Here is a 27,448-nt window from a genome sequence, read left to right as displayed (position 1 = left end):
TTCATCATTAACAATTTTGGCTATTTCTGTACATTGTTCTCGATTTTTGAGGTAGTTTTCGATCCAAGAGTATGCTGGTCCACGTATTCCGTATTTTTCTAGTTTTTGTAGAAGGCGTTTATGACAAACCGTGTCAAATGCCTTTGACATGTCGAGAAATAATACTCCAACTGGAATACCTTTGTCTATGCATTCCGTTACTTGATTATTGAGTTCGAAGCAAGCCAATGTCGTGGATTTATTTTTCCTAAAGCCATTTTGCTCTCGTCTTAAAATGTCGTTTTTGGTTAAAAAGTTTTCTAATCTGGTGCAATAAGCTTTCTCGTATATTTTGGATAAAACGGGAATTAGTGTTATAGGTCTGTAGTTATTAAGATTATTTGGTTCTCCTTTTTTGAACACTGGCTTTACTATTGATTTCTTTAATCTAGTCGGAAAAGAACCTTCTTCAAATGATAAATTGATAAGGTGAGATAAATGAATTGAAATTGGCAAGGCTATTGTTTTTAATATTTTAGTGGGTAGTTTATCGTAACCGGTTGCTTGTGTATTTCTGAGGGATAGGATTATTTTATATATTTCTTGGGGATCAGTTGGTGATAAAAATATAGTGTTCTGTATAGATTTAGTAATTTTAGGGGCATTTGATGTTTTCTTAGTAGTTGGTATGTTACTAATATCTATGAAGTAGTTGTTAAATTCTTCTGCTATGTCTTGTGGTGTGTCTAGTTCCACTCTAGACCTGCCTATAACGTGATCAATTTCTTTAATGGCTGATTGATTGAACGTGTTTTTCACAACATTCCAAGCTGCTCGGCATTTATTTTTCGAAGATTCGATGTAATTGGTGTTGTAGTTTTTTTGAGAGTCGGATATACATTTTCTCAAAATGCGTGAATATGAAGTGAATTTGTTTTTTGTTATGATATTATTATCTTTGCGGTACTGATAGTAAAGTTTTCTTTTTACAGTGCAGCATTTTTTTAGTGATTTTGTGAGCCAATGGTTTGTCCTATCTTTGCTTGTGTATTTAATTTTAATGATGGGAAAACAAAGATCATGAAATAGTATAAGCTGGTCGTGAAATAGCTGAAATGCATTTTCCAAAGATTTTTCTTCGTATATGTCTGAAAAAGATAGACTATAGATGCATTCCCTGAATTTTTTCGTATTTTCATCGCTGTAGTCTCTCTTAGTAATGTACTTAGGATATTTAAGGGGTTGGGTTTTGCTTTTAATCGTTAATGTCTGGGCAGTATCGTGATCTGATAGGCCGAGTGCATGGGTTTCACCTTTAGCAGTTTTAATATTGCTAAAAATATGGTCTATGCAATTTTCTCGACGTGTGGGTGTATTAATATGGCTAAACATATTATAGTTGTAAAGTAAATTTAAATAGTCTGTAGTGATTTTATTTCCATTTAAAATGTTAATGTTAAGGTCTCCACATACGACTATCTTTTTGTTACTATTCAAGCATAGAAATCTTAAAAGCTTATCTAATTGTTCTAGAAATTTGGCAACGTTGCTATCAGGAGTTCTATATAAACATACGACAATAACATTAGAATTCAAAATTTCTATTCCACAGCATTCAAATTCTTTCTCGATTGCAAACGTTTTAACAGCTGGGATTTCCTTATAATTTACGTCTTTCTTTACAAGTATGGCAACACCACCGCGCTTTTTATTTTTACGTGAGAAAAATGAGGCAAGCATATACTGGTCAAAATAAAGGTTAGCCTCAGAGCCGGATAGTAAGAATGTCTCTGAAAAACATAAAGTTGTAGGGGCGTAGCCATTTTCTTCAAGCTCTTTAATTACTATTTCTATTTCATCTCTTTTTGATAAAATACCAGCTATATTTTGGTGTAATATACATAACGTAGTATTTATATTAGTACTATTTAGAACTTTATTCACGAAAAAAAGTTTTAGGTGTTGGAGCGCTTATCACTCCAGGTGCAGAAGATAACGAAGTGATCGTGGCGGCGGGGGCGGTGGGGGCGGCGGGGGCGACGGGGGTGACAGAGAAGACGGGGGCGACGGCGGCGGCGCCAACGGCGGCGGCGGCGGCGGCGGCAGCGGCGGCGGTGGCGGCGGCGGGGGCGGCAGCGGCGGCGGTGGCGGCGGCGGGGGCGGCGGCGGCGGCGACGGTGGCGGCAGCGGCGGCGGTGGCGGCGGCGAGGTATGGTGACGTCACTTGTGTGGTTCCTGTAGGCTCGGTTGGTTGCGCACTAGAGCTAGGGGTAATGCTGGACTCGTTTATTTTTTGACTCGGTTCCGGGGACGATTTGGATGGACTGTATTCTTCGCCGTTTATAAACAGTTTGTTATTCCGAATAATTGCATACTTTCCTTGTTTACGTGCGTTTATTAGGCATTCCCTGATATGTTTTCTATTTTTTAGTGCTAATTCATCTAGAACTTCAGATACGGCATATCCAGTTTTGTGAAAACAGTATGCATTTTGAAGAACATATTTTTTCATTCGTAGACTTACGAGATCCAAGATAATAGGACGACGGCTACCTTTTTTCCTATTCGCTTCGCAGATTCTATAAAACCGTTAATACTGATATTTAATATGTCCTTAAACATGTTGTCAATGCGTCGACATAGGTCAGCCTCAGTTTCGCCGTAGAACTCATCCAGACCATATAACACAAACTGTTTCTGACTAGGTAAGGTGTGAGTTACCTGGATTTTATTGTAATGCGATTTTAGAATGCTGAGTTCCTGTTTAATAGTCTCATTTTCTCGTTGTAGGTTTAAAATTACGGTATTTGTCGATTCAAGTTGTTTTTTTAAGGCTTCATGCTCCAATATTATTGTATTATTTTTTTGCAGGAATTCAATTTTCAGGTTCCCCATTGCAGTGTTTATTTCAGATTTTATTAGGTGTTCCATATCTTTTATAATCATACTGTTATTTTTTGTCAGTTTTGATTCCAATAAGGATCCGATTTGTTCAATAGTGACTAATTGATTTTGTTGTGATATTAATGGGGATTGAAAATTGTAACTATGTTCATGTTTGTTATATTGCGGCTCGAGGTCAAGCAGGGCATCGACTGACATGTTGGTATCATCTAATGAGGTAATATCAATATCAAATTGTTTTCGGACCGGTGTGTCATCATTTCTTCGCCGTGTTGTTACATTCATGCACGACTGACATCGCCAGCCGCGCTCAAGTTGCTGTTTATTTTCATTAAAATATGTATCTGGCATATTGAAACATGTGTAATGATAACTATCTTTACAGGTGACACAGGTCAACGTTTCCAGGTGGTTGGTGATAGCAAGGCGACATGCAGGGCAATGCATTTTTAATTTAATTTGCTTTAATCTTTCTTATAAACTTATGTTCCGTGACTGTAGTGTAGGCCTAAATTTACGGCAAATTGAACTCGTTGAGATGCGCTTATGAGGCTAATCGCTTTATCAGTAAATGAAGTCAGGCACAGCGAGGATATCGTTATCTCTTTTTCTCTTTGGCTCCTTGTACCGTGTTTTACAGAAAACTCTTAAGGTTCATAGACTCTACACTCCTTAGGTTATTAATGTAATAACCATAGTTTAACTTTTAAGTGTGTTTGCTTTTATTTATGTCAATTTAACATGTACATAATTATATTACCACATAAGTGCTTTGGTGAAATACTGTTAACTTTTGTGTATTTTTAATAAATAAATAAATAAATAAAAAAACGTGAAAAAAGTCCCAGAATCGGGCCCCTTTTGCTATACTCTGACCGCCCCTGTCTATACTACTGTAATGTTTGACGTTATCACGTTAAACTACCGTCCGTAAACCGACTTTACAGACAAACAATTTTTTTTATAAAAGCACACGCAAAGATAATTTATTTATTGATAATTTCAAACCTTTGATTTAAATAATTAAAAGTATTTACTTATTTACATAAATACTAGGACGTCCGAATAAAAAAAAATATTTTCTATGATTTTTGGTCGCAAAGTTGGTTTGCGCTTGTATCACTTCAGGTGTTAATAACGTTTGGTACATTATTTTACTGTAAAGAAAACCTCAGACATTGTGATATATTTTTTTTAATATACTGTACTGTACTTGACTTATGAACAAAATTGTGTACATCGCGTTTTATGGTTGTCATGGCCGCAATTTTTTTCGGAGGCGGCCGTGACACCATGGTTTGTCACTTTCATTTCATCAACTTTCATTAATTCTTGAATATTTTATTGTGCTCCGTTTGTTGAGTATTTGTTTTTTGTTAAATTTTTGTTTCCTGTTGAGATATCGTGTGACTAATTTAATACACATGTGCAGAAATTGCAGATAGTGCATATGTGGCGCATCACTACTACGACGCGCACATCACTAGTCGGATCTGCGCGCGCACGCGCGCTCCTGCTCCGCTGGGTCGCCAGACGCAGCCTCCGTGAGCAACAGACCGCTACCAGCTGCCTACCGAGCCACACCTTCCCGTCTCTCCGCCCGAGTCTTGTTTATCCGTTGCTATGACGATTTTCTTGTAAAACAATATAATTAATATATCTAAAATATTCTGTTTAAGTGGAGTTCGCATTTGATTTATCATCCGTATAGGAACACCACATTGGTGACCCGATTGTACTGATTTATTTATTTATTTTTTTCGCGTTTTTTGTTCATTATGGCGGACGAGAACGGTGGCGGTGCGATAGCGCCGGCGGCCGCGCCGGGCGCGGCGCCGCCGCGGTCGGCTGAAGATTTCGCCGACGCCCAGGAAGGCGCACCGCTGACAATCAGCCGTGTTGCAGTGCGGCTGCCACCTTTTTGGCCCGACGATCCCGAAGTTTGGTTCGGTCAAGCGGAGGCGCAATTTCACGTGTCAGGTATTAAGGACGACGCCACAAAATTTTATTGCGTCGTCGCGCAACTGGATCACAGGTACGCTAAAGAAATTAAAGGTATTATTAAAAACCCCCCAGCTACTGATAAGTACAAGAAGCTAAAAGCTGAATTAATTAAATGCCTGTGCGTTTCTCGTCAGCAACAGATTACCCAGGTGCTGTCTAATGAGGAACTGGGGGATCGCAAGCCCTCACAATTTCTACACCATTTGCAACATTTGGCTGACGGTGGCATGAATGATGACTTTATGAAAAGCATGTGGATGAAAAGGTTACCGACACACGTTCAACCTATTTTAATTTCACAGGCCTCAGCCAGTATGGAGGAGCTAGCGGACCTAGCCGATAGAATTTGCGAGGCTACGTCACCGTCGCCGCCATTACACGTTGCGGCTGCAACGTCTGATGTGACCGGTTTGTTGAAACGCATCGATGACCTGACACGTGTTCAGTCCGAGATGACTAAACAACTTGCGCAGATGTCCACGCATGAAGGCCGAAGGCGCTCAACATCTCGTCGAAGAGGCAACGCGAGATCGAAGAGCAGGGGTCGGAGCCATTATAGAACTGCAGGTACGTGCTGGTATCATTCTATTTTTGGTGAAAAAGCGAAGAAATGCACTACGCCCTGCAACTACTCATCGGGAAATGCCAGCGGCTCTCAGTAAATGCGGCGACTGACTGCCGCGCCACAAGCCGCCTCTTCATAACCGACAAAAGGTCAAAATTGCAGTTTTTAATTGATACCGGTTCCGACCTCTGCGTGGTGCCACGTGGAAATTGGCCCGTTGGCAAACCGACTGAGTACCGACTCACCGCTGCCAACGGCTCTCCTATTCAAACGTACGGGACCGTCACGCTGCACCTTGACCTAGGCCTACGGCGAGACTTCGTGTGGAATGTCGTGGTAGCTAGCGTTGGCAAACCAATCATCGGAGCGGATTTCCTTGCACACTATGGACTGCTTGTGGACTGTCAGGATGGTAGACTGGTAGACAAGCTTACCTCTCTTTCCACAGCGGCGATCCGAATGAAATGTGACATCTCTAGTATCAAGACGATTTCCGGCGACAGCGAGTACCACACTCTGCTTTCAAAGTATTCGCAACTTACCAAACCGTCTGGAATTACACGTCAAGTGAAGCATAATACTGTTCATGTCATTCGTACCTCACCAGGGCCTCCAGTATTTGCCAGGCCACGCCGCCTAGCTCCTGATAGACTGAAGGTGGCTAAGGAGCAGTTTGCAGAGATGTTGCGGGATGGCACCGCTCGCCCTTCCGATTCACCATGGGCTTCTGCACTCCACCTCGCCCCAAAGAAGGACGGTTGGAGACCTTGTGGGGATTACCGCGCGCTCAATGCGCGAACGATCCCGGACAGGTACCCTATAAGGCATATCGAAGATTACGCTCATAGCCTGGCAGGCTGCAGTATTTTCTCCAAAATTGACTTGGTTAAAGCTTATAATCAGATTCCGGTTTTTCACGAGGATATTGCCAAGACTGCCATAACTACGCCGTTCGGACTATTTGAATTTCCTTTCATGTCTTTTGGCCTCAGGAATGCTGGGCAAACCTTCCAGCGTTTCCTCGACGAGGTTCTCCGTGACTTGGATTTCTGTTTTTCTTACATAGATGACATTTTGATATATTCCAGAAGTCACAGCGAGCACTTAGAGCACCTCGAGCAAGTTTTCAAACGCCTGGCGGAATACGGCCTGCTTATCAACGAGGGGAAGTGCGCGTTCGGTCAACGCGAGGTAACATTCCTGGGTTTTCACATATCGGAGCAAGGCACGCGTCCTTTGGATACCAAGATCGAAGTTATCCGAGATTTCCCTCCTCCGAAGACTGTAAGCGGCCTACGCAGATTCCTAGGCATTTTAAACTTTTATAGGCGTTTCATTCCGCACGCTGCTGAAGAACAAGCACGGCTGCATGACCTGCTGGCCGGTCCTAAGGTGAAAGGATCACATCCCATCAGTTGGACTCCTGAGCTTCTCGAAGTCTTCGCCAACTGCAAAGCAAGTATTATTAGATGTACCCTTCTCGCTCACCCTGTAATGAATGCACCGCTGGCTCTCGTCTGTGACGCTTCGAACTCAGCCTTGGGTTCGGTACTTCAGCAACTTGTGGACGAGGAATGGCAGCCCCTCGCATTTTTCTCAAAGAAAATGAACAAGGCTCAGTCCCGATACAGCGCTTACGACAGGGAACTACTAGCAGTGTACGAAAGCGTCAAACACTTCAGGTTCATGGTTGAAGGCAGACATTTTGTGATCTACACCGACCATAAACCAATCACATACGCTTTCCAGCAGAAGGACCGCCACTGTTCACCTCGTCAGTTAAACCAGCTCGACTTCATCTCGCAATTCACCACCGATATCAGACACATATCTGGTAAGGATAACATTACAGCAGATGCCCTTTCTCGTATCGAAGCCATTTCGAAACCACCAGACGTGGAGACCCTGGCTCGCTTGCAGAAAGCAGATCCGGAGACGCGAGAACTGATGAGCTCGAACAACACCTCCATCGTCCTTCGGGAAGTTCCAGTACCAGGGACCCTCATCACGTTAGTCTGTGACGTCTCGCAGCCCAGACCTCGTCCTTTCGTGCCACAGGAACTTCGACGTCAGATTTTCGACTCTATTCATTGCCTTAGAAATTAATATGGAAATTAAAAAAAAAAAATATGGAAATTAATATGGAAATTGACTCACAATATTATGATAAAAAGTTTTTGACATTTAAGGCTAGTATTAAACATAATCATACTAAAATAATAGAATCTGACACAAATATATATAAAAAAGGTACTATACCTTATTTTTTCCATCGTATGAAGAAAGGTAGAGTCGCATTAAATACACCACCGAACTCACCACCGAGCGCACCAATGGATAAAAAGAAAACTACCATACTGGATTACTTCTCCGTCGTATTGCCGAAATCCAACGCTGACAGCAACGCACCAGGAACGAATAAGTTTTTTCGTATCACCAATTAAGGGTAAATTTATCATACTGCACCAAAATGTTGCCGGGCTATTAAGTAAAAAGGATACTTTAGAATTAGCTCTATATGATCTATATGAGATAAATAGAGAAGTGGAAGTGATATGTATGAGCGAAACATTCATAAAATCCGGGGAAGAATCCAACATACATCTTAAAGGTTATCATTTAGCAGATTTCTATTCGCGGCAAAAACAAAAACGTGGAGGAGTTTGTATAATGTGTAAAGATTACCTAGATTATCAACCTATAAATTACTTAAAAGAAATGCGAACAGAACTCCATTTTGAATGTTGTGGCATAGAAATTCCAAAGTATAACTCGATAATAATTTGCATCTACAGAACTCCAAATCCCACACCTTTCATATTTCTAAATAAACTTGAATTACTACTGGAAAGATTGAGATGTAAAACAAAAAAAAGAATTATAATAACAGGTGATTTTAATATTGATATAATGAAGCAAAATAAGGTAACCTTAGAATATAATAGACTAATTCAAAACTATAACTACATGTCACATATTAATCAACCTACCAGACTAAATGCTTGTCTTGATCACATAATAAGTAATGATTTTAATGCTATTGGTGAGCTTCATTCGCTAGAAATATCGGATCATAATACTGGTCAATTATTAATAATACCAGATGTCCCAGAGATCAACCGTAATTCATTTTGGTTTATTAAAAAGCGAGATTTCAGCAATGAAAATATAGATAAATTTTGCAATTGTTTGAACTCATTGACATGGAATGAAATATACAATGAATCAGATATTGACATAGCATTTGACATATTCCATGAGTATTTAACTTTATTTTACAATTTATGTTTTCCTATAATAAAAATCAAAATAAAAAGGAAATCTTCTAAAATAACCTGGCTCTCTAAGGGAATAAAAATAGCATCAAAAACGAAACGTAAACTTCGTTTTAAATATTATACCACAAAAAATCAATTGTATAAAAAACAGTACGGCGATTATCAAAAAACATTCAAAAAATGTTTGAAAACAGCGCAGAAATTAAGTAACAATAAATATATAATGAATGCAAGGAATGTGTGTAAAGCAACTTGGAGTGTAATTAAAGAAAATACATCAAATAATTCGCTTGGTCGAAAAATCATTGACAAAATAACATGTAATAATGTGTCGATCAATGATCCTAAACTTATCGCAGACGCATTTATCAACCACTTTATAGGCTCAAAAACTCACCAAAAGCAAAAAAATGTTAGATATCCCGCTAAGATGACTCGTGTTGATGCTAGTATGTTTCTTTTCCCCACGGATAGTCAAGAGGTTTATAAATTAATTCATAAACTTCGAAATACTGCCTCCGTAGGTTATGATGATTTATCCACACAAATATTTAAACACTGTTCTTGCTTTATTGCACCAGTTCTCAGCCATCTTATAAATTTGTCATTTGTTCAGGGAGTGTTTCCTCAAAAACTAAAAACAACATTGATAAAACCAATCTATAAGAAAGGCAATAGAGGTACTTTGGATAATTACAGACCGATAGCTCTCATACCAATATTATCAAAGATTGTTGAAAAAGCTATGTATGAGAGAATATCTAAATTTTTTAGCAAATATACAGTGCTCTCCAAGCAGCAAAATGGGTTCCAAAAAGGGAAATCTACCAGCCTTGCTGCCTTTCAAATGGTAATGGAAATTACAAAGGCTTTAGATAAGCGAGCCTCAACGACTGCTATATTTTTCGACATGAGCAAGGCGTTCGATTTAGTACAACATGAACTGCTTTTGGTCAAATGTGAAACCTACGGATTACGTGGTAAAGTACTGGATTGGTTACAAAGCTATCTCACAAACAGACAACAATATGTGGAGATCTCGAACATAAATGAAGATAATGAATATGTAAGCCATAGATCTGACTTCAAGACTCATACAGTTGGTGTCCCTCAGGGGAGTATTTTAGGGCCGTTACTCTTCCTGGTATATATCAATGACCTACCATTAAGCACGAATCATCATTGCATTCTTTTTGCTGATGATGTGTCTGTTGTCATATCCAGTGAACACAAAAGCAATCACACAAACGATGTTAATACAGCACTTTCTAATATAATAGACTGGCTAAATATAAACAGTTTGCAAGTAAATTTTAGCAAAACCACATATACTCAATTTTGGAATGGGTATGGAGAAAAACAACCAATGACTGTTACATATGATGATCAACAAATTACTGAGTCAGATCATGTCAAATTTCTTGGAATAGTGGTTGATGATATGTGTCACTGGAACCATCATATTGAAGGTGTGTGTAAGAAATTAAATAGTTTTGCGTATGCCCTTTGGCGCTTAACTAAGATTTCAAGCCAAAAAACAGCCGTCCAAGCGTATCATGGCTACGTGGCATCTAGTCTGAGGTATGGTATAACGGTATGGGGGAACGGCTCAAATATCCTTGGATTGTTTATAGCTCAAAAACAATGTATACGTGCGATTTGTGGTGTGTCCGTATTAACTTCATGCAGACCATTGTTTAAAAAACTAAATCTGCTTACAGTACCTTGTTTATATATATTTGAAATGTGTGTATTTGTAAAATGCAACCAAACTTTATATACAAAAAATTATGAATTCTGTAACTTTAATACGAGGTACCCTAACAGACTCATATGTCCGAGAACACACACAAGTTTATATAAGAAAAGTTGCTATCCTATGAGTATACTTTTGTATAATAAGCTCCCAGACACTATCAAAGGCCTTACTTTACATTTGTTTAAAAGAAGATTATTTGAATGGCTAAATGAACAGACTTTCTACTCTGTAAAGGAATATTTAGACTACTAAACCGCTAAATCTGTGACATCTCAATTAATTAATTAATTTATATTCGATAATTTGTATTGTTTTGTATATTAATATTTCTATGTAGATATAATCTAGCTTTAGATAGGTATTATTTAAGTGCATGCATAGTACTAGACCTAGGTACAATCTGAGATTTGCATGTCACTGTGTGACAAGGTAGATTGGCTCACTTTATTGTAAACAAACACCTATGTATACCCTATCTTTCGCAAATAAATGACTTATGACTTATGACTATGACTTAGTCATCCAGGTGTAAGGCCTACAACCAAGCTGGTCACGGAAAGGTATATCTGGCCCAACGCACGGAAGGATTGCCGTGCCTGGACCCAAGCCTGCGTCGCGTGCCAAACGTCGAAAGTACAGCGTCACACTTCTTCGCCACTCAGCCACTTCGCACTTCCTGGCGAGAGATTTAGTCACGTGCACATCGACCTAATAGGACCTCTTCCACCTTCTAACGACTACAGATACTGTTTCACAGCAGTGGACAGGTTCACACGCTGGCCCGAAGTGCTGCCTCTTCACAACATCACCGCCGAGTCAGTGGCAAGGGCACTGTGTGAGACATGGGTTTCGAGATTTGGTTGCCCTCAGGTAGTAACAACTGATCAAGGACGCCAGTTTAACTCCGAACTTTTTCCAGGCGTTGACGCGCCTCTGTGGCGTACATCTGCGCCACACAACGGCGTATCATCCGGCGGCTAACGGGATGGTCGAGCGCCTCCATCGGAGCTTGAAGACCGCCATCATGGCGCACGACGCGGAGAGCTGGACCGACGTGCTCCCCGTCGTGCTGCTGGGGCTACGGACGGCCTGGAAGGAGGACCTGCGGTGCTCGGCTGCAGAAATGGTTTATGGTGAGCCTCTACGGATCCCGGGTGAGTTTTTCACTTCTAACACACACCCTCATGACATGTTGCAGCCATCTGACTTCGTGTCACGGCTTAGAGAGCACATCGCTCACCTTAAACCGCAGCCAGCATCCCATCATACACCAAAGCCTGTTTTCGTTCATGACGACCTCAAAACAGCAGCATATGTTTTCCTCCGCAAGGACGCCCTCCGCCGTTCCTTGGAAAAACCATATACTGGACCACACAAAGTACTGTCAAGAACCGAAAAAACTATTACGGTTGAGTCTAGTAGAGGGCCTTTGACAGTCTCTATAGACAGGGTGAAGCCAGCTTACACATTAGCCGAGCGAGACGCTCGCCTACAAGTTAATGTCCCATCTTCAGAAGCTAAACAGGAAGACAACGTCAAGAAAACACGTTCTGGTCGCATTGTCAGATTTCCTAATTTGTTTTCCCCAGATGGACCTTAACTCTCCCAGGGGGGTGATGTGGCGCATCACTACTACGACGCGCACATCACTAGTCGGATCTGCGCGCGCACGCGCGCTCCTGCTCCGCTGGGTCGCCAGACGCAGCCTCCGTGAGCAACAGACCGCTACCAGCTGCCTACCGAGCCACACCTTCCCGTCTCTCCGCCCGAGTCTTGTTTAATCGTAAACTAGAACTTTCCTTTGCTAATCCGCGAATAGATAACGTGCAAGTCAATCAGTGCTAACCTGTTATAATTACTTGCGTATTTTTTACATGCAATTAATTTTCCCACCCTCCCACCGCAAAAATAAAAATAAATACGCAAATAAATATAACAACCCACCACCAAATATACAAAACTCGACACGTGTTTCGCCTCTCTACGAGGCATCCTCAGGAGCTGATGTTGACGGTCCGAAGTCCCGCAACTGACTGATCGTCCCCAGAATGGTCGGCCATATTTATACTTTGTCCACCCCCCTACCAAGCAAGTTAGATGGAAAAATTCGTAATAACGGCGATGACGCAACATTCAACTGCTCATTAAGGATTAACCCCCTATTGTTGTACCTAATTATCTCCAACTGTTCTAGAACCCCCAAACGCAGCCCTTTCTCACATACATGTAAAACATCAAAAGAATGATTCTCTGATACAGTATGGTCACTCTCTATCAAATGCTTTGCAAAATTGGATCTCTCTGGATGGTTGTGCCTGTATGATGCCATATGCTCCTTATACCTAGTAGTGAAATTGCGGCCCGTTTGGCCCACGTACACTTTGTTACAAACATCACAGCTCAACTTATAAACCCCAGATTTTTTCCCTTTCTCGATCCTATCTTTTCCGTTACAAAGCTTGGAGTGCAAAGTGTTATTTGTCCTAAAGGCCACAGGAATGCCGTTTGACTTCAAAATCTTATAAATGTCCTCTGACACTTTGCCAACATAAGTAATGCTCGCTTGACACCTCTTAACCGGTTCAGAAGGACGTGCCGCATACAACATATTGTTAACCATAACCATCCGCTTCTTTCTGATGATGCCATCAACGATTGATTTATCATAACCGTTCGAAACTGCCAAGTGGTAAATATTGTCCAATTCGGCTCGATAGTGTTCTTCAGAAAGAGGCACAGACAACATCCTATGCACATAACAGTGAAAAGCGGCCAACCTATGCTGCCAAGGGTGTGTAGAAGAAGCTGGTATAACTGTATCAGTATGTGTAGGCTTGCGGTAAATTTGAAATTGATGGCTATTATTAACTCTAGTAATGGTCAAATCTAGAAAATTCAATGACTTTTCTTGCTCTAGTTCCTTCTTAAACTTGATCTTTGGATGTTTACTATTAAGCCCAGTAACAAATTCATCCAGCAGGTCCATACTCCCCGTCCAACAAATAATCAAATCATCTACGTATCTGAAGTAATACAATATATTATCATTCCCTGCAATATGCTGGTTCTCAAAGTGGTCCATAAAGATATCCGCCATTAAAGGACTCAGTGGAGAACCCATGGCTAAACCATCACTTTGCAAATAATACTGTCCCCCGAATCTAAAATAATTATGTTTCATACATATAGCAGTTAGATCTATCAACTCATCTACCTCCCCTGGATGTAAACGTTGCTTTTCAAAAAGGTCCCTTAGAATATCCAAAGTCTCCCCATACGGCACATTCGTAAACAAACTATCTACATCCAACGAAAGCAAGACAGCATTATCTGGAATAATAATATCTTTGATCTTTTCTATTAACTGCAAACTATTCCTCAAACAAAACTTCGGCCGGAACTGAGACTTTTCTCTAATAATGTGATTCAACCTCTTAGCTAGATTATAAGTTGGTGCACCCAAATATGAGACCACTGGACGAACTGGAATGTTATCCTTATGAATCTTAGGTAGCCCATAAAGAATAGGAGCTCGTGGATTCATTGGCACAACCATGCTCTTCTGATGTTCAGTTTCAAAAACAAACATAGAGTTTTTAATTGCCTGTCTCAGATCTTTCTGGAATCCTGGAGTTGGGTCTCTCTGCAAACTCGAAAAGCCATCACCTTGAATCAGATCAAGAACTTTCTGATTATAACTTCCTTTCTCCATAATAACAATGCAATTTCCTTTGTCTGCTTTCGAAACTACCAAATCATTTTCTCGCACTTTCTGTTGAATAGTTCTCAGTGCCAAACCATCAGAACTAAATCCACCACCCTGTGCCGGAACAGTACTCTTAATAACATTGGCCACCATGGTCTTGGTATCTAAATCACCACGGCCCCGCACTATCGCTACCTCTGAATCCACAGCCAAATTCTCTAACGTCCCCTGAGTTATTTTTGGCTGGAAATTATATTTCAACCCTTTTCCTAAAAGCTCTACTTCATTCTCCGAAAACTCCACATCAGTTAAATTTTTCACACGAGGATGGAAGTCATGGTGAGGTGTTGGTTCCGTTTCCCTCCCCCTCAAAAACGAACTCGAACTCGACTCCGTTAACCTACGCAATTTGTTTAGCTGAGTAGTATACATCACCACCATCATCACCAGCATATTGCAGGGAATGATAATATATTGTATTACTTCAGATACGTAGATGATTTGATTATTTGTTGGACGGGGAGTATGGACCTGCTGGATGAATTTGTTACTGGGCTTAATAGTAAACATCCAAAGATCAAGTTTAAGAAGGAACTAGAGCAAGAAAAGTCATTGAATTTTCTAGATTTGACCATTACTAGAGTTAATAATAGCCATCAATTTCAAATTTACCGCAAGCCTACACATACTGATACAGTTATACCAGCTTCTTCTACACACCCTTGGCAGCATAGGTTGGCCGCTTTTCACTGTTATGTGCATAGGATGTTGTCTGTGCCTCTTTCTGAAGAACACTATCGAGCCGAATTGGACAATATTTACCACTTGGCAGTTTCGAACGGTTATGATAAATCAATCGTTGATGGCATCATCAGAAAGAAGCGGATGGTTATGGTTAACAATATGTTGTATGCGGCACGTCCTTCTGAACCGGTTAAGAGGTGTCAAGCGAGCATTACTTATGTTGGCAAAGTGTCAGAGGACATTTATAAGATTTTGAAGTCAAACGGCATTCCTGTGGCCTTTAGGACAAATAACACTTTGCACTCCAAGCTTTGTAACGGAAAAGATAGGATCGAGAAAGGGAAAAAATCTGGGGTTTATAAGTTGAGCTGTGATGTTTGTAACAAAGTGTACGTGGGCCAAACGGGCCGCAATTTCACTACTAGGTATAAGGAGCATATGGCATCATACAGGCACAACCATCCAGAGAGATCCAATTTTGCAAAGCATTTGATAGAGAGTGACCATACTGTATCAGAGAATCATTCTTTTGATGTTTTACATGTATGTGAGAAAGGGCTGCGTTTGGGGGTTCTAGAACAGTTGGAGATAATTAGGTACAACAATAGGGGTTAATCCTTAATGAGCAGTTGAATGTTGCGTCATCGCCGTTATTACGAATTTTTCCATCTAACTTGCTTAGTAGGGGGTGGACAAAGTATAAATATGGCCGACCATTCTGGGGACGATCAGTCAGTTGCGGGACTTCGGACCGTCAACATCAGCTCCTGAGGATGCCTCGTAGAGAGGCGAAACACGTGTCGAGTTTTGTATATTTGGTGGTGGGTTGTTATATTTATTTGCGTATTTATTTTTATTTTTGCGGTGGGAGGGTGGGAAAATTAATTGCATGTAAAAAATACGCAAGTAATTATAACAGGTTAGCACTGATTGACTTGCACGTTATCTATTCGCGGATTAGCAAAGGAAAGTTCTAGTTTACGATTAACATGGATTTCCGCAAAGTAACGCCTGATTCCATCGAGTCTTGTTTATCCGTTGCTATGACGATTTTCTTGTAAAACAATATAATTAATATATCTAAAATATTCTGTTTAAGTGGAGTTCGCATTTGATTTATCATCCGTATAGGAACACCACACATAAATTTGTGATTTATTTATTCATTATCTTAGGTGTAAGTAAGTTAATTATTGGAAACGTGCATGAAGGAGTTAGGCATTGTCACAAATACCCCTAATCTAAATACCAATGACCAAGATTCATAATTTGTGGCCGACGTTGCCACTAATTATACTGATAAGTTTTCAAACAAAAAAAACACACACACAACACGGGAAAAAAACATCAACCACGCATCACCACCATCACCAGCATCACCAGTCGCGAATTTGATCGTACGTATAAGTTTGTATTTTGGGTTTCTTATATGCTATAAAGAATGTATTTATTTAAAAGGTTGACGAATTCTGAATAGTATTTTGACAGTGACATAAGTGACATTGACAGCTATGACAGCTAAGTGACATTGACGTATCTGTATAGAACAGTAACTGAAGTACATGGCTTACCAAAACGGACAAGCTGAGTCTGGTAGAACAGACAAGTACTGTGTGTATTATTGACCCCCGACTAGGTCATTGGGGACAATGGGAACCAAAAACTATATTGCAGACAAAATTATCAGCCCTTTGTCATTTCCCCCTTTTCAGAACAACAAGCAGTTATTGCAAAGATGTTAGGTTATCTGAGGTTATGGTTAGCTGATTTTCGGTTGGTGGGTTAAATATGAAGATTTTAACTACTCTTGAGAATTATAAATTGAAATAGATATCATACACGAAAGAAAAAACGGCAAGGCCCACTGGTGGCCGAGCCGGAAAACGAACCCGGGTCTTCAGCTTACGACTAGACCACACGCCCGCCACACGCGCGCCGCGGGCGTGTGGTCTAGTGGTAAAGACGTAAGCTGCGTAAGCTGAAGACCCGGGTTCGTTTCCCGGCTCTGCCACCAGTGGGCCTTGCCGTTTTTTCTTTCGTGTATATTTATTTCAGTTTATATATAGTAGTGTGACTACTTGAAAAAAAGAACAAATCAAAAATATTCAACAAAATAATTTGATTTGTTCCCTAGTTGTACTCTTGAGAATGTTCAAAATCCCTTACCATGAGGGGAGAGACGCCGTCGATGTGCACATTCTTGCTCATCAGCGAAGCTCGCAGCATGGCGAACGACGTGGAGTTCTGAAACATATATGACAAAATGTTATACAGGAAGTATTTTTTTTAAAGATGTGAGGGTAGTACAGTCAACAATAAAAATATACCTACATATAGGACTTTATTGCCCGTAGAGGTTGCATTTTGTCTGTTATCTGTATTTAATTATTTATACCTTTGTTGCAAACTGTACCCGATAAGAAACAATAATTGGCGAAATAGAATATTTTATTAATAAAGACTCGCGTCCTCTCAGAAAGTAAACATGAAAACTGCAACAAATGAATACACTTTCTAACATCTTTAACTCATACCAGTGACACGACACCTTCAGAGTACCTACACAGATCTTTCCTAGACACACGTCAGCTGACATAACCCTGCGGTAACTAAGAAATGTACCTAAACATTAACAGACAATAAGCAATTTCTTACTCTCATTAATTCTCACGGCCTAGCCACGACAATGGTCTAAGGCGTCTTGCGGCAGCGGCAAGCGGTAAGTCACAAAAACAAAAACGCAGCGCGCGCGAGGCATGCCATGACCTTGCCGCTGTTCGAAATCGCGCGCGGGTTTTTACGGGCCTACCCGCGGGAGCGGCGCGCGACTCGAACAACTGTAGCGCGCCGCGCCCGCACCGCCACGACATTACAGCGGCGCGACCGGCCTAGGCGGCTAGGTGGGGCTAGCGATTCCGCGCGAAACAAAATATAAAAATTTTACCTTCCAATAAAATTTGTATTATTTTGCCTGGTATATCCGAGGTCTTTATAGAGAGAGTACGTCGTAGACGTCGCATCGGACCGATAGATGGCGCCATCGTTCGTTGTAAGTCGCTCCGGCGTCTCACCGCCGCGATGTTGGTAGTCCCGTTTTTCCCCACCTGCAACACAAGGCCCCCCGCGCCCCGACTCGCCACCAGTCACCCTCATTGTTGAGGAGAAGTGCCGACGGTATATTAAGCCTACCAGGAAGGCATCACTCAGACCTCGGATATACCAGGCAAAATAATACAAATTTTATTGGAAGGTAAAATTTTTATATTATTTGTGCCGTTTGTATATCCGAGGTCTTTAAAGAGACCTGTTTATTATCTCCTGGTGGCGAGTCAGCTGGCGCGCAAGCCTTTGGTAGCCCTATTGGCATATCATAGAAGAATAAGTGAATCAGTTGAACCGATTTGACAGATGTATCAGTCGAAATAGCCTTCGATCCGCGAATATCTCGGTGCCAGAAACGCATAAAGAGATTTTCGTGATGACGTTTAGCTTTAGTCAGCGAATAGTTAGAGAAATGACATTATTATACATCGCAGATCAAAACCAAAAAAAAAAGATGTAGGCGAGGCTGACTTGAACAAGATACAAAAACCTTAGATACACTATTATTATTAACAGACACGTTATTTTATCAGGTTATAAACCCAATTTCAGACACAAAGTGTGTAAAATTAACTGTAAAAGTAGTGTAACTATCTGTACTGTAGCAGGGTAACGTAATTGATACTGCTTTTGTCAACCCTTCGTAAAAATTATCTAAATCAATATTAGCTTTGATATGACTATTTAAAGTCCAACGTCTTACGTCCATATCAAACACAGAAAAAGGTCATCACTCACGTGCCCAAGGGCTATTTGTTACAATACTGGTATTTTCGATCAGACTATTTCGCGTCAAGCGAGCGCGGTTGCAAGCGAGACTCCTGAACTCTGAACTCTTTTTAGTGAGGGCATTTGAGGATACCGATCGCTCGGTAAGACTAGCCTAGAAGATGAAAAGTACGAGCGCTGTCGATTGCTACTACACTGGACGGAGGTATCAGTCGATTTCTTTAAGTCAGTCATTGACTCTTAGGGTAATCCATTACCTAATCCAAAACCCGATGCGACGGATTTCTACTTCGTGCAATGAAGGTCGACAGAGTAGACTGAGAGGTGGAGACGTCAGTGTCGCATCGCTGGTGATTGCTGAACACGTCGTGGTAGCAGGTCAAGGGGTGAATTTAACACCGCCACACATGCGCGCTTTAAGAGCGTAGGCGGAGCGCAATAATGGCGGTGCACCGCACTAACGCTGGCGTTGCGCCCAGTGGGCGCTAGCGGGAACGAACGAGCGCTGATAGCGAGCGCAACGCGCGCGGGACGCGAGCGGAATGCACGCGCATTCAGCGCGCTGATAGCGAAGCGGAATGCGCTTTATGTGTGGCGGAGGCTTAATACGTACCGTTGTACGGCGTAATGCAGGGCTCTCGCAGACGAAGAGGTACGATGACGGGCGAAGCAGAAGAAGGCGAGGTCACCGAAGGTCACTTACTTGGCTCCCAGGGGGTGCATACTGACCTCGTACGACAGTCTGTTGGAGTCAGCAGTTACTGTCGTAGTTACTCGTAACAGAAGAGATGTAGTCCTGCCATCGTACAGCATAACATAACATACAACTGAACTGTGCATAGCATATAGTGCTATGCGAACCTTAAGCCGGCTGCATGTCACTTCAGTCGCCAGCGCCACCGCCTGTTGAAGATTATTCTCCATCGGAAGAGCTTTACTTCGTACAATGTTCCGATTATTGAAGGTCTTATCGGGCTGCAGATGCAAGCAAAACAGGGGCGATTGGCCTACAGCTATCGGCAGCTGTACGAGGTAATGCTGGAAACTGCAGCGGTGCAACCTTCCTCTGTAGACCACGAAAGTTGTGAAATTTATGAAATCAGGTTCTACGATCGAATCAAGCACTATATTAATTGAGTATAGTCGAGCCAGATGATAACTACTGAAGTACTCCTGAGTTCCTGGCCCCTTTCGCTTTGAGCTGGAATCTGAAGTTCACTAAGGCGAAGCAGGTTTATTTTTCCCAATTTGTTTATTAGAGGCTCGGCGAATAAGTTAATCTCTCGAATGGACAGGGGGCGCCACAAGCCTCCGGGAAATCGTCGTGTACTTGGAACCCCCGCGGCCAGATTGCCGATCGGTTTGGGTGTCCGCCCGGTAAACAGACGCACGCTCAGGATGCAGGACGCTGGCTCGAATTCAGATCTGGACATTCTGAAAGGGATTTTTTTTTTTTTAATTCCGCAAACCTTTACGATGTCTTTGACCTACACAATGAGCGATGTACAGGAATCACAGGGTCTTCTCGCGAGGCGCCTCTCCGATTAGATAGCTCGCGAACATCGTCAGGACACCCTCGCAGCAGTGCGGCTCCTCGTCCGGTTATTGACGTCTTACCTCGTTCAACTATGGGTCTCCAAACCACGTTAGGACGTAGCATCTTAAGAATTTATCTGTTCTCACTTCGGCGACGGAGGAGTCCTTGGTCAAAATAGAGTGTAAATACAGTCGTACTTCACGGGAACTGGAAAGAGAAGAGTGGATACCATAGTGTACGGGATGTCAGCTGATAGCGGCGCCCGGCGTCACATTGGAGGGTAGTATCAGCCTGGTCAGCAACAGAGTCTGCAACGATACCGTAGCAGACGGAGCCTGGATAGTCGTGGTCGTGGCACCATTGTAGGGGAAGACAGTGTTCGCGGTGAGCGTGACATCTTAGGCGCGACGGGCGTTATCAGCGTGGCGGCTAGCAGCACCAAGGGCCCACATCAGCAATCTTACCAGCTTGTCACTGCAGCAGACGCTGTTATGTTCGGCGGTGAGATTGAGACGGCCGTCGTCAGCTCGAAAGGCGTCTCGATGCCCTGTCGCGTCGCGCAGTATCGTGGTCGGTGGCCCTCTCGAGGTCGCCGCCGTCAGCGCGGGAGGCACCGGCGCCAGCGTGGCAGTCAGCTACATCGGTGAACAGCATCAACAGAGTTCGCGGCGTCGTCACGGCAAACGCGGCAGGAAAATTAGCGACGCCTTCGCGGCAGCCGCAGTATTGCGCTCGGTGGCGCGATGAAGGTCGCCGCGTCTGCAATCTTACCTCGTGCGATCGAGGCGACATCAAGGCGCCAGCATGAGCGTGTCGGCCGACGACACCGGTGGAAAACTTCAAGTAGCTTGCGGCGTTGTCACGGCAGACGCAGCAGAAGGATTGCGACGCCTGTGCAGCGGTTAACAGTATTACGCTCCGCGTCACCACTGAGGCGCCAGCATAAGCGTGGCGGCCAGCAATACTGGTGGACAGCTTCGGCAGGGTCGCGTCTCGCGTCGTTGTCACGGCATATGAACGCTCTACATCACCATCGAGGCGCCAGCATAAGCGTGGCGGCCAGCGATACTGGTGGACAGCTTCAGCAGGATCGCGGCGTTGTCACGGCAGATGAGCTCGCTGCATCACCATCGAGGCGCCAGCATAAGCGTGGCGGCCAGCGATACTGGTGGACAGCTACAGCAGGTGGACAGTCAGCAGGATCGCGGCGTTGTCACGGCAGACGAACGCTCTGCATCACCATCGAGGCGCCAGCATAAGCGTGGCGGCCAGCGATATTGGTGGACAGCTTCAGCAGGCTCGCGGCGTTGTCAAGGCAGACGCACGCTCTGCATCACCATCGAGGCGCCAGCATAAGCGTGGCGGCCAGCGATACTGGTGGACAGCTTCAGCAGGATCGCGGCGTTGTCACGGCAGACGAACGCTCTGCATCACCATCGAGGCGCCAGCATAAGCGTGGCGGCCAGCGATATTGGTGGACAGCTTCAGCAGGATCGCGGCGTTGTCAAGGCAGACGAACGCTCTGCATCACCATCGAGGCGCCAGCATAAGCGTGGCGGCCAGCGATACTGGTGGACAGCTTCAGCAGGATCGCGGCGTTGTCACGGCAGACGAACGCTCTGCATCACCATCGAGGCGCCAGCATAAGCGTGGCGGCCAGCGATACTGGTGGACAGCTTCAGCAGGATCGCGGCGTTGTCACGGCAGACGAACGCTCTGCATCACCATCGAGGCGCCAGCATAAGCGTGGCGGCCAGCGATACTGGTGGACAGCTTCAGCAGGCTCGCGGCGTTGTGGCGGGGGCAGAAGGTGGCCGCGCTGGTAGCCTGCGTATTGACGACTGATCACTAACGGCACGGCGCTCGCGTCGGGGCAGCAGCAGACATACTTACAGCGTCGCACGCGACGCCTATGCGGCGGCCACAACGTTGTTCGGCGGCACCGCAGAGATGGCCATCGTTAACGAGGAGGCAACTTCTACGCAACCTCGGCGGCGCCGACGCGGCGGACAACACTGCCGCGGTCAGCGGCGCTATCGCAGCGCTACAGTAAGTTTCGGCGCCGACACGTGGCTTGGGGCCTCCGCACCGAATCGGAAACCGAACATATTCTTTCTAAAATAATATGAATCTGCTCACCCATTCGTCGGAGAAATTCAAACCTCCTTGAAGCGCGGTATTCCTCCACCGCGCCCGCCGCCGCCGCCGCCGCAGCCCGCAGGTCACGCAGCACGCGGTCGCGAAGCACGTGGTCCCCGGAGCACGTGGTCCCCGGCGGAGCAACTTACCTACGTTACCGCTTATATTCTCGCGCGAAACTTTTAATACGCGGATAACACTTCCTACTTTAGTCTCGGAAATGCGAATAGTTTAAAAAGAAAACTGATTAACGGTAACGATTTTTGCAGCATGGAACTTTCTTACAAAAAAGTGGGTAGAATCATAAAGCACCGCTCGTTCATTTCTATAGTGAGAACCCCGAAAGACGAATAATGATCGCTAGCGAGGCATAATATATCTCATTATTCAAGACGAACGAGCGCAAATTAAAAGGGAAGAAAGAATTGACGGATGAAATTGAAAAATTTCATAATTCCGAAACGTTATAAGCCACTTTTTAAATAAAAACACGAATAACTCAATATTTTGTTTTGGTGGCGAGTCGGGGCGCGGGGGCCTTGTGTTGCATTATGAGACGCCGGAGCGACTTACAACGAACGATGGCGCCATCTATCGAACCCGAAGCCATTATTTTTTGTTTTTACTAAAAATTATTTACTAAAAATTGAAATGTACTTTCGCGTGTGTACTGTGTAGTATGTAATAATGTTTTCAAACATATTTTTGTATAGTATTTATTCGTATTTACTCTTAATTTTTTTCCGATCGGTTATTTATATTAAGTATCATTTAACTAGCCATAAAATAAATGTCCTGTATTTAGTTACCACACATATTTTCTTGTACAAGACGTAATCTATGCACTTTAGAGTCATATTAGACAGTAAAAAACATGTTTTTAAATATGAAAGCGTCCTGGCCGCTCCTAGGCCCTGCCGCCGCTTCTAAAAGTACGTGGCATGGCTAGCGCCCGCGCGCGTTTTCCGCGCAGCCCAGCCGCCCCGCTCGCCGCCTTAGACCATTGTCGTGGCTAGGCCGTCATGCTCATTCATTGTACCAGATCCCTTGCTACTACGCAAAAATATTCTAAGAAATCTAATTCTAAACCAACCTTAGACACAGATTTCTTCGCCTCACTAGAGAGCACAGTCTTCAGCAGATTAACTTTGTTGCTAGGCGTGCCCGGGGCCGGCGACCTCTTCATCGGAGAGCTGATCCTGAAGAAACCGGCCTCAAACGTCTTGGTCTCAGGAGAGGCGGCAGCTTGAGGTGATCCTGTGGCCTCAGACTTTTCTGATTCTGAGTTTTCGGATTGAGCTTCTTGTACTTTGTTTGCTTTTCTTGCAGCTGAAAAAGAAATAAATAAAAACATTGTTTGTGCCTTATTACGTAAGTATAGACAAAGAGGATCGAGGTATTATAGAGAATGACTGTCAAAGTAAAATGTGTAATCACAGTGCATAGACTGCCATCTCTCGACACAAGCTTAAAACTTTTGAACCTCAGTTTTGACAATTGGGCCCATATGCTTGATATATGTTAAAATGTCAAATATTAATATCAGCGCCATCTAGCCGAGCGTACCTCAAAGGTGTATCGCCATCTAGCTCACCGTACTTTTTTCTGTATGGTTTTGGGGTACGTTTTTTTCTTAAGACTTTATCGGTCTTTACGAAGTTATATATATAGGTCTTTGGTAGAGATTACCTCCTAAGGAACAGCAGCAAATTTCAGACAGATCCAATATTGAAAAGCGATTGTTATTGTTACGAACCTTATGAGTTATGATACAAAACGCAATTGTCACTGTCGCCACATCTCGGACACTGGCGATCAAATATATGAAAGAGGCGCGTTCCTAGCACACAGTCTAAGCTCGTGTACGTGAACGCGTAATATGCTTGTATGAGTGAGATATGACAGGTCGACTGGTCGCGTTTTTCACAGGCGGTAACTGTGAGGTAACCGAGAGGGGGTGGGTGGCACTTTCAGCGGGGAGCGGGAGTGGCCATACTGTACGATAGTACTCTTTATTATACTGTGCTGTCGCACTAACATAAGGGAGTGATACAAAAAGCGTCTGTCTAGATATTATCGAATTGGACGCCCCCTTGAATGTCAATTGCTAGACATAGGCCTCCCCCCTTGACTGCCACATAGAGCGATCTCAAAAGCTTACTGCTACAGCTTCCTGCCTACCTAACCCACCCAAAACGCTCAATAAGTAGTAGAAATAGTAAAATATTTATAAAATACTGGCATTTCTCCGATGCGAAACGAAAACGAAACGCCGCGAAAGGTAGTCTGGCTCTGTCGCGCCAATACGCAAGAGCGATAGAGTTAGATATCTACTAGCGTTTCGTTTCGTGAGCGTTTGTGCCATTCGGCTACGCACCCAGGACTCACCAGCAATCAACTCCCTGAGCCGACTGGGTCCACCAGCGGGCTTGGCTGCTACTTTCTTGGCCACAGGCTTGGCAACCACTTTCTTGGCAACCGGCTTCTGCTCCTCAATCCAATCTCGCAGGCGCAACTCTTCAAGGTTCTTGAAGCGCATATCTACATTTTCCACCTGTAATCAAGGATAAGAATGAATTTGTCCATTTTTTTTTTATATGTATTTATATAGGAGTCTGTGACGGGTTCTAACCCCGGCTCGCACCAATGAGTTTTTCGGAACTTATGTGCGAAATGTCATTTGATATTTGCCAGTCGCTTATCCGTGAAGCATCGTGAAAACCGGACTAATTCCAATAAGGTCTAGTTTACCCTTCGGGTTGGAAGGTCAGATGGCAGTCGCTTTCGTAAAAACTAGTGCCTACGCCAAATCTTGGGATTAGTTGTCAAAGCGTCTCATGGGAGCCTGGGGTCCGGCTCCCATGAGCCGTGGCATATGCCCGGATAACGCAAGGAGGATGATGATGATAGAAATCTGTGACGGGGATCTGTCACACGGTGGTAAGAAATCGTCGCTGCCCATCCGTACTACCAGTAGGATTCTATGTGCACGGTCAAGTTTCTTTAGTTTGAAGGTATACGAACAGGAAAACGGTCTTCAAATTCTGCCTCCCGCATCGCGCGTCGGAAACGATAAGTCCGTGGCTTAATACTTTCAAAGCTTTGAAAGGACTCTTCTACCTCAGACGGAATTAATTCTTAGGCTGCTTTCAAAAAAAACGTCAAAAGAATGTAAAATTGATAGTTTTAGTCGGTGAAATACTACACTTTCCGTTATCCAATAGATTTATTTAATTCAAGTTCCAGTTAGAGCATCTTATTATCTTGATTTTTATAAGACTGGATTTTTGAAAACTAACTCACTAAATTAAAAATGAATTTTTCTCTAATGGACGTTTAGAAAAACGCACGTATAGAGCTGAATCAGTCGATCTTATTTATAAAATTTGGACAATTTTGAATATTAAAACGGGTAAATTTATAATTTGTATATCCTGTACCACAATCATTTCAGACTAGATTTTTATTTTAAGTTTTTGAAAAAGAGTAAACTAGCCTAAGGCGAATTCAATTTTTTCAGAAATTACCTAAAATTAAGTGACAATTTCTTTGAAAATCTACATCACATCGAAGTAAGTTTTATACTAAATTAATCTGCAACGTTTACTTAAATTGCTGTTATGCCTTAGTGATTATAAATTGCTATTATTGATTTTTGCCAATTTTTTGAAAACGAGCCTTCACCGGTACAATTATTACCACTTTTGGACATTTTCTCATATTTTGTTAGACCAAGTAGAAAAAGTCCTATAATGTGATATATATTTATAAACTACTCGCAAAGCCCTTTAATTTGATACCACACACGGTATGATCGAGCGCTCGGCTGCGATTTCACTATTTTTAACACGAAAGCCCTCTTAAGGGTACGGCACGCTCAATTATGGCTTCATCCCATAGACGGAGGCTTTAGGTCGGTGAACTGCTGCAGCTTTAACTAACTCCTGCACGCACCTGCATGAACACCATGTCCCAGAAGCCGTGCAGATCTGCAGGAGTGACGAGCGTGGTGCCGGGCGTGGGGCGCGCGCAGTGCTCCACGAGCCCGGCGAACTGCTGCAGCTTTTGCGACATCAACAGACGAGCTTGCCCCACTGCTGTCAGCACTAACTCCTAGAATATTATATATTTAGAGTTAGAACACGTTTGACCGCGCAAAACGTCTATACAATTATGTCTATTGTGCCAGGCGCAGCGCGCATGAACGGCAGACATTTGGGCAAAATATGGCCTGGCTGTAAAAATTCAAGTTAGGAAAAGACATGGAAAACTATTGGAAAAAAATTGTGAGAAATAGGGTCGGTTCACACCGGCATGGCAGCGGCCGGCAGCGACGCTGCGAGCACTTTTAGTGCGAAATAATTTTAAACTTTATCTACTTTTTACATATGTAGATAAAGTTTAAAATTACCTCGGCAGCGGTAGACCGGCCGCTGCCATTCCAGTGTGAGCCGACCCGTAAAGGATTTTCTTAGAAATTTGGATTAGTTTCTTAGCAAATTTCTCTAAACTTTTGTAACTCAAACCACAATAATCTAATGATTTTTGCATTATTTTTAGACATGTGCATATTAAGAGGAATGAGAGTAATTTATACAGATAAAATATTAAAAATAAACCTTAATGGCTGCGCGAAATGTTAAGTAGCGTGAAATTATTCATTTCCTCCTTCCGTACAGACTCTAAAATAATAACTAGAGCATACAAACCTGAATCGGCTCTGGCAATACAGTCTGAGCAAAGATCTGGTCCCAGGTCTCACACATGGCCGTGATGCGAGCAATCTCAGAGTTCAGCTGCCGACGGAAGTGGTTCACGCTTTCCATGTTGCTGTTATCCTCATCCAATAAACCTAGGAGAAATCAAAATGAGTTTTAATAAATCATCAACTGAGGCTACATAATATTTCAGATATAATATAACAATTAAAATGATGAAAACAGTTTATTTTAACAAGTTGAAACACTGCAGCAAGAAAATTCACATAGAAGTTATTTTATGA

At 43.0% G+C, this 27,448-nt stretch overlaps 1 protein-coding gene across 1 annotated transcript in view; it reads right to left on the bottom strand.

The window, feature by feature from the left end:
* LOC125231963 (disks large-associated protein 5) overlaps positions 1-27,448 on the bottom strand; it is a 37,249-nt gene that overhangs the window by 7,983 nt on the left and 1,818 nt on the right. The window contains exons 4-8 of the mRNA XM_048137570.1: positions 27,156-27,298; positions 26,401-26,559; positions 24,835-25,000; positions 23,540-23,775; positions 17,106-17,183 (exon numbers count right to left, since the gene is read on the bottom strand). Coding sequence (XP_047993527.1) covers positions 17,106-17,183; positions 23,540-23,775; positions 24,835-25,000; positions 26,401-26,559; positions 27,156-27,298 — 782 coding nt within the window. The remainder of the gene's footprint in view (positions 1-17,105; positions 17,184-23,539; positions 23,776-24,834; positions 25,001-26,400; positions 26,560-27,155; positions 27,299-27,448) is intronic.

The sequence above is a fragment of the Leguminivora glycinivorella genome, chromosome 12 (assembly GCF_023078275.1).
Source record: "Leguminivora glycinivorella isolate SPB_JAAS2020 chromosome 12, LegGlyc_1.1, whole genome shotgun sequence".
Lineage (NCBI taxonomy): Eukaryota > Metazoa > Arthropoda > Insecta > Lepidoptera > Tortricidae > Leguminivora > Leguminivora glycinivorella.
Note: the sequence above shows the minus strand (reverse complement) of the source record. Positions and strands in the feature narration are given on the sequence as shown.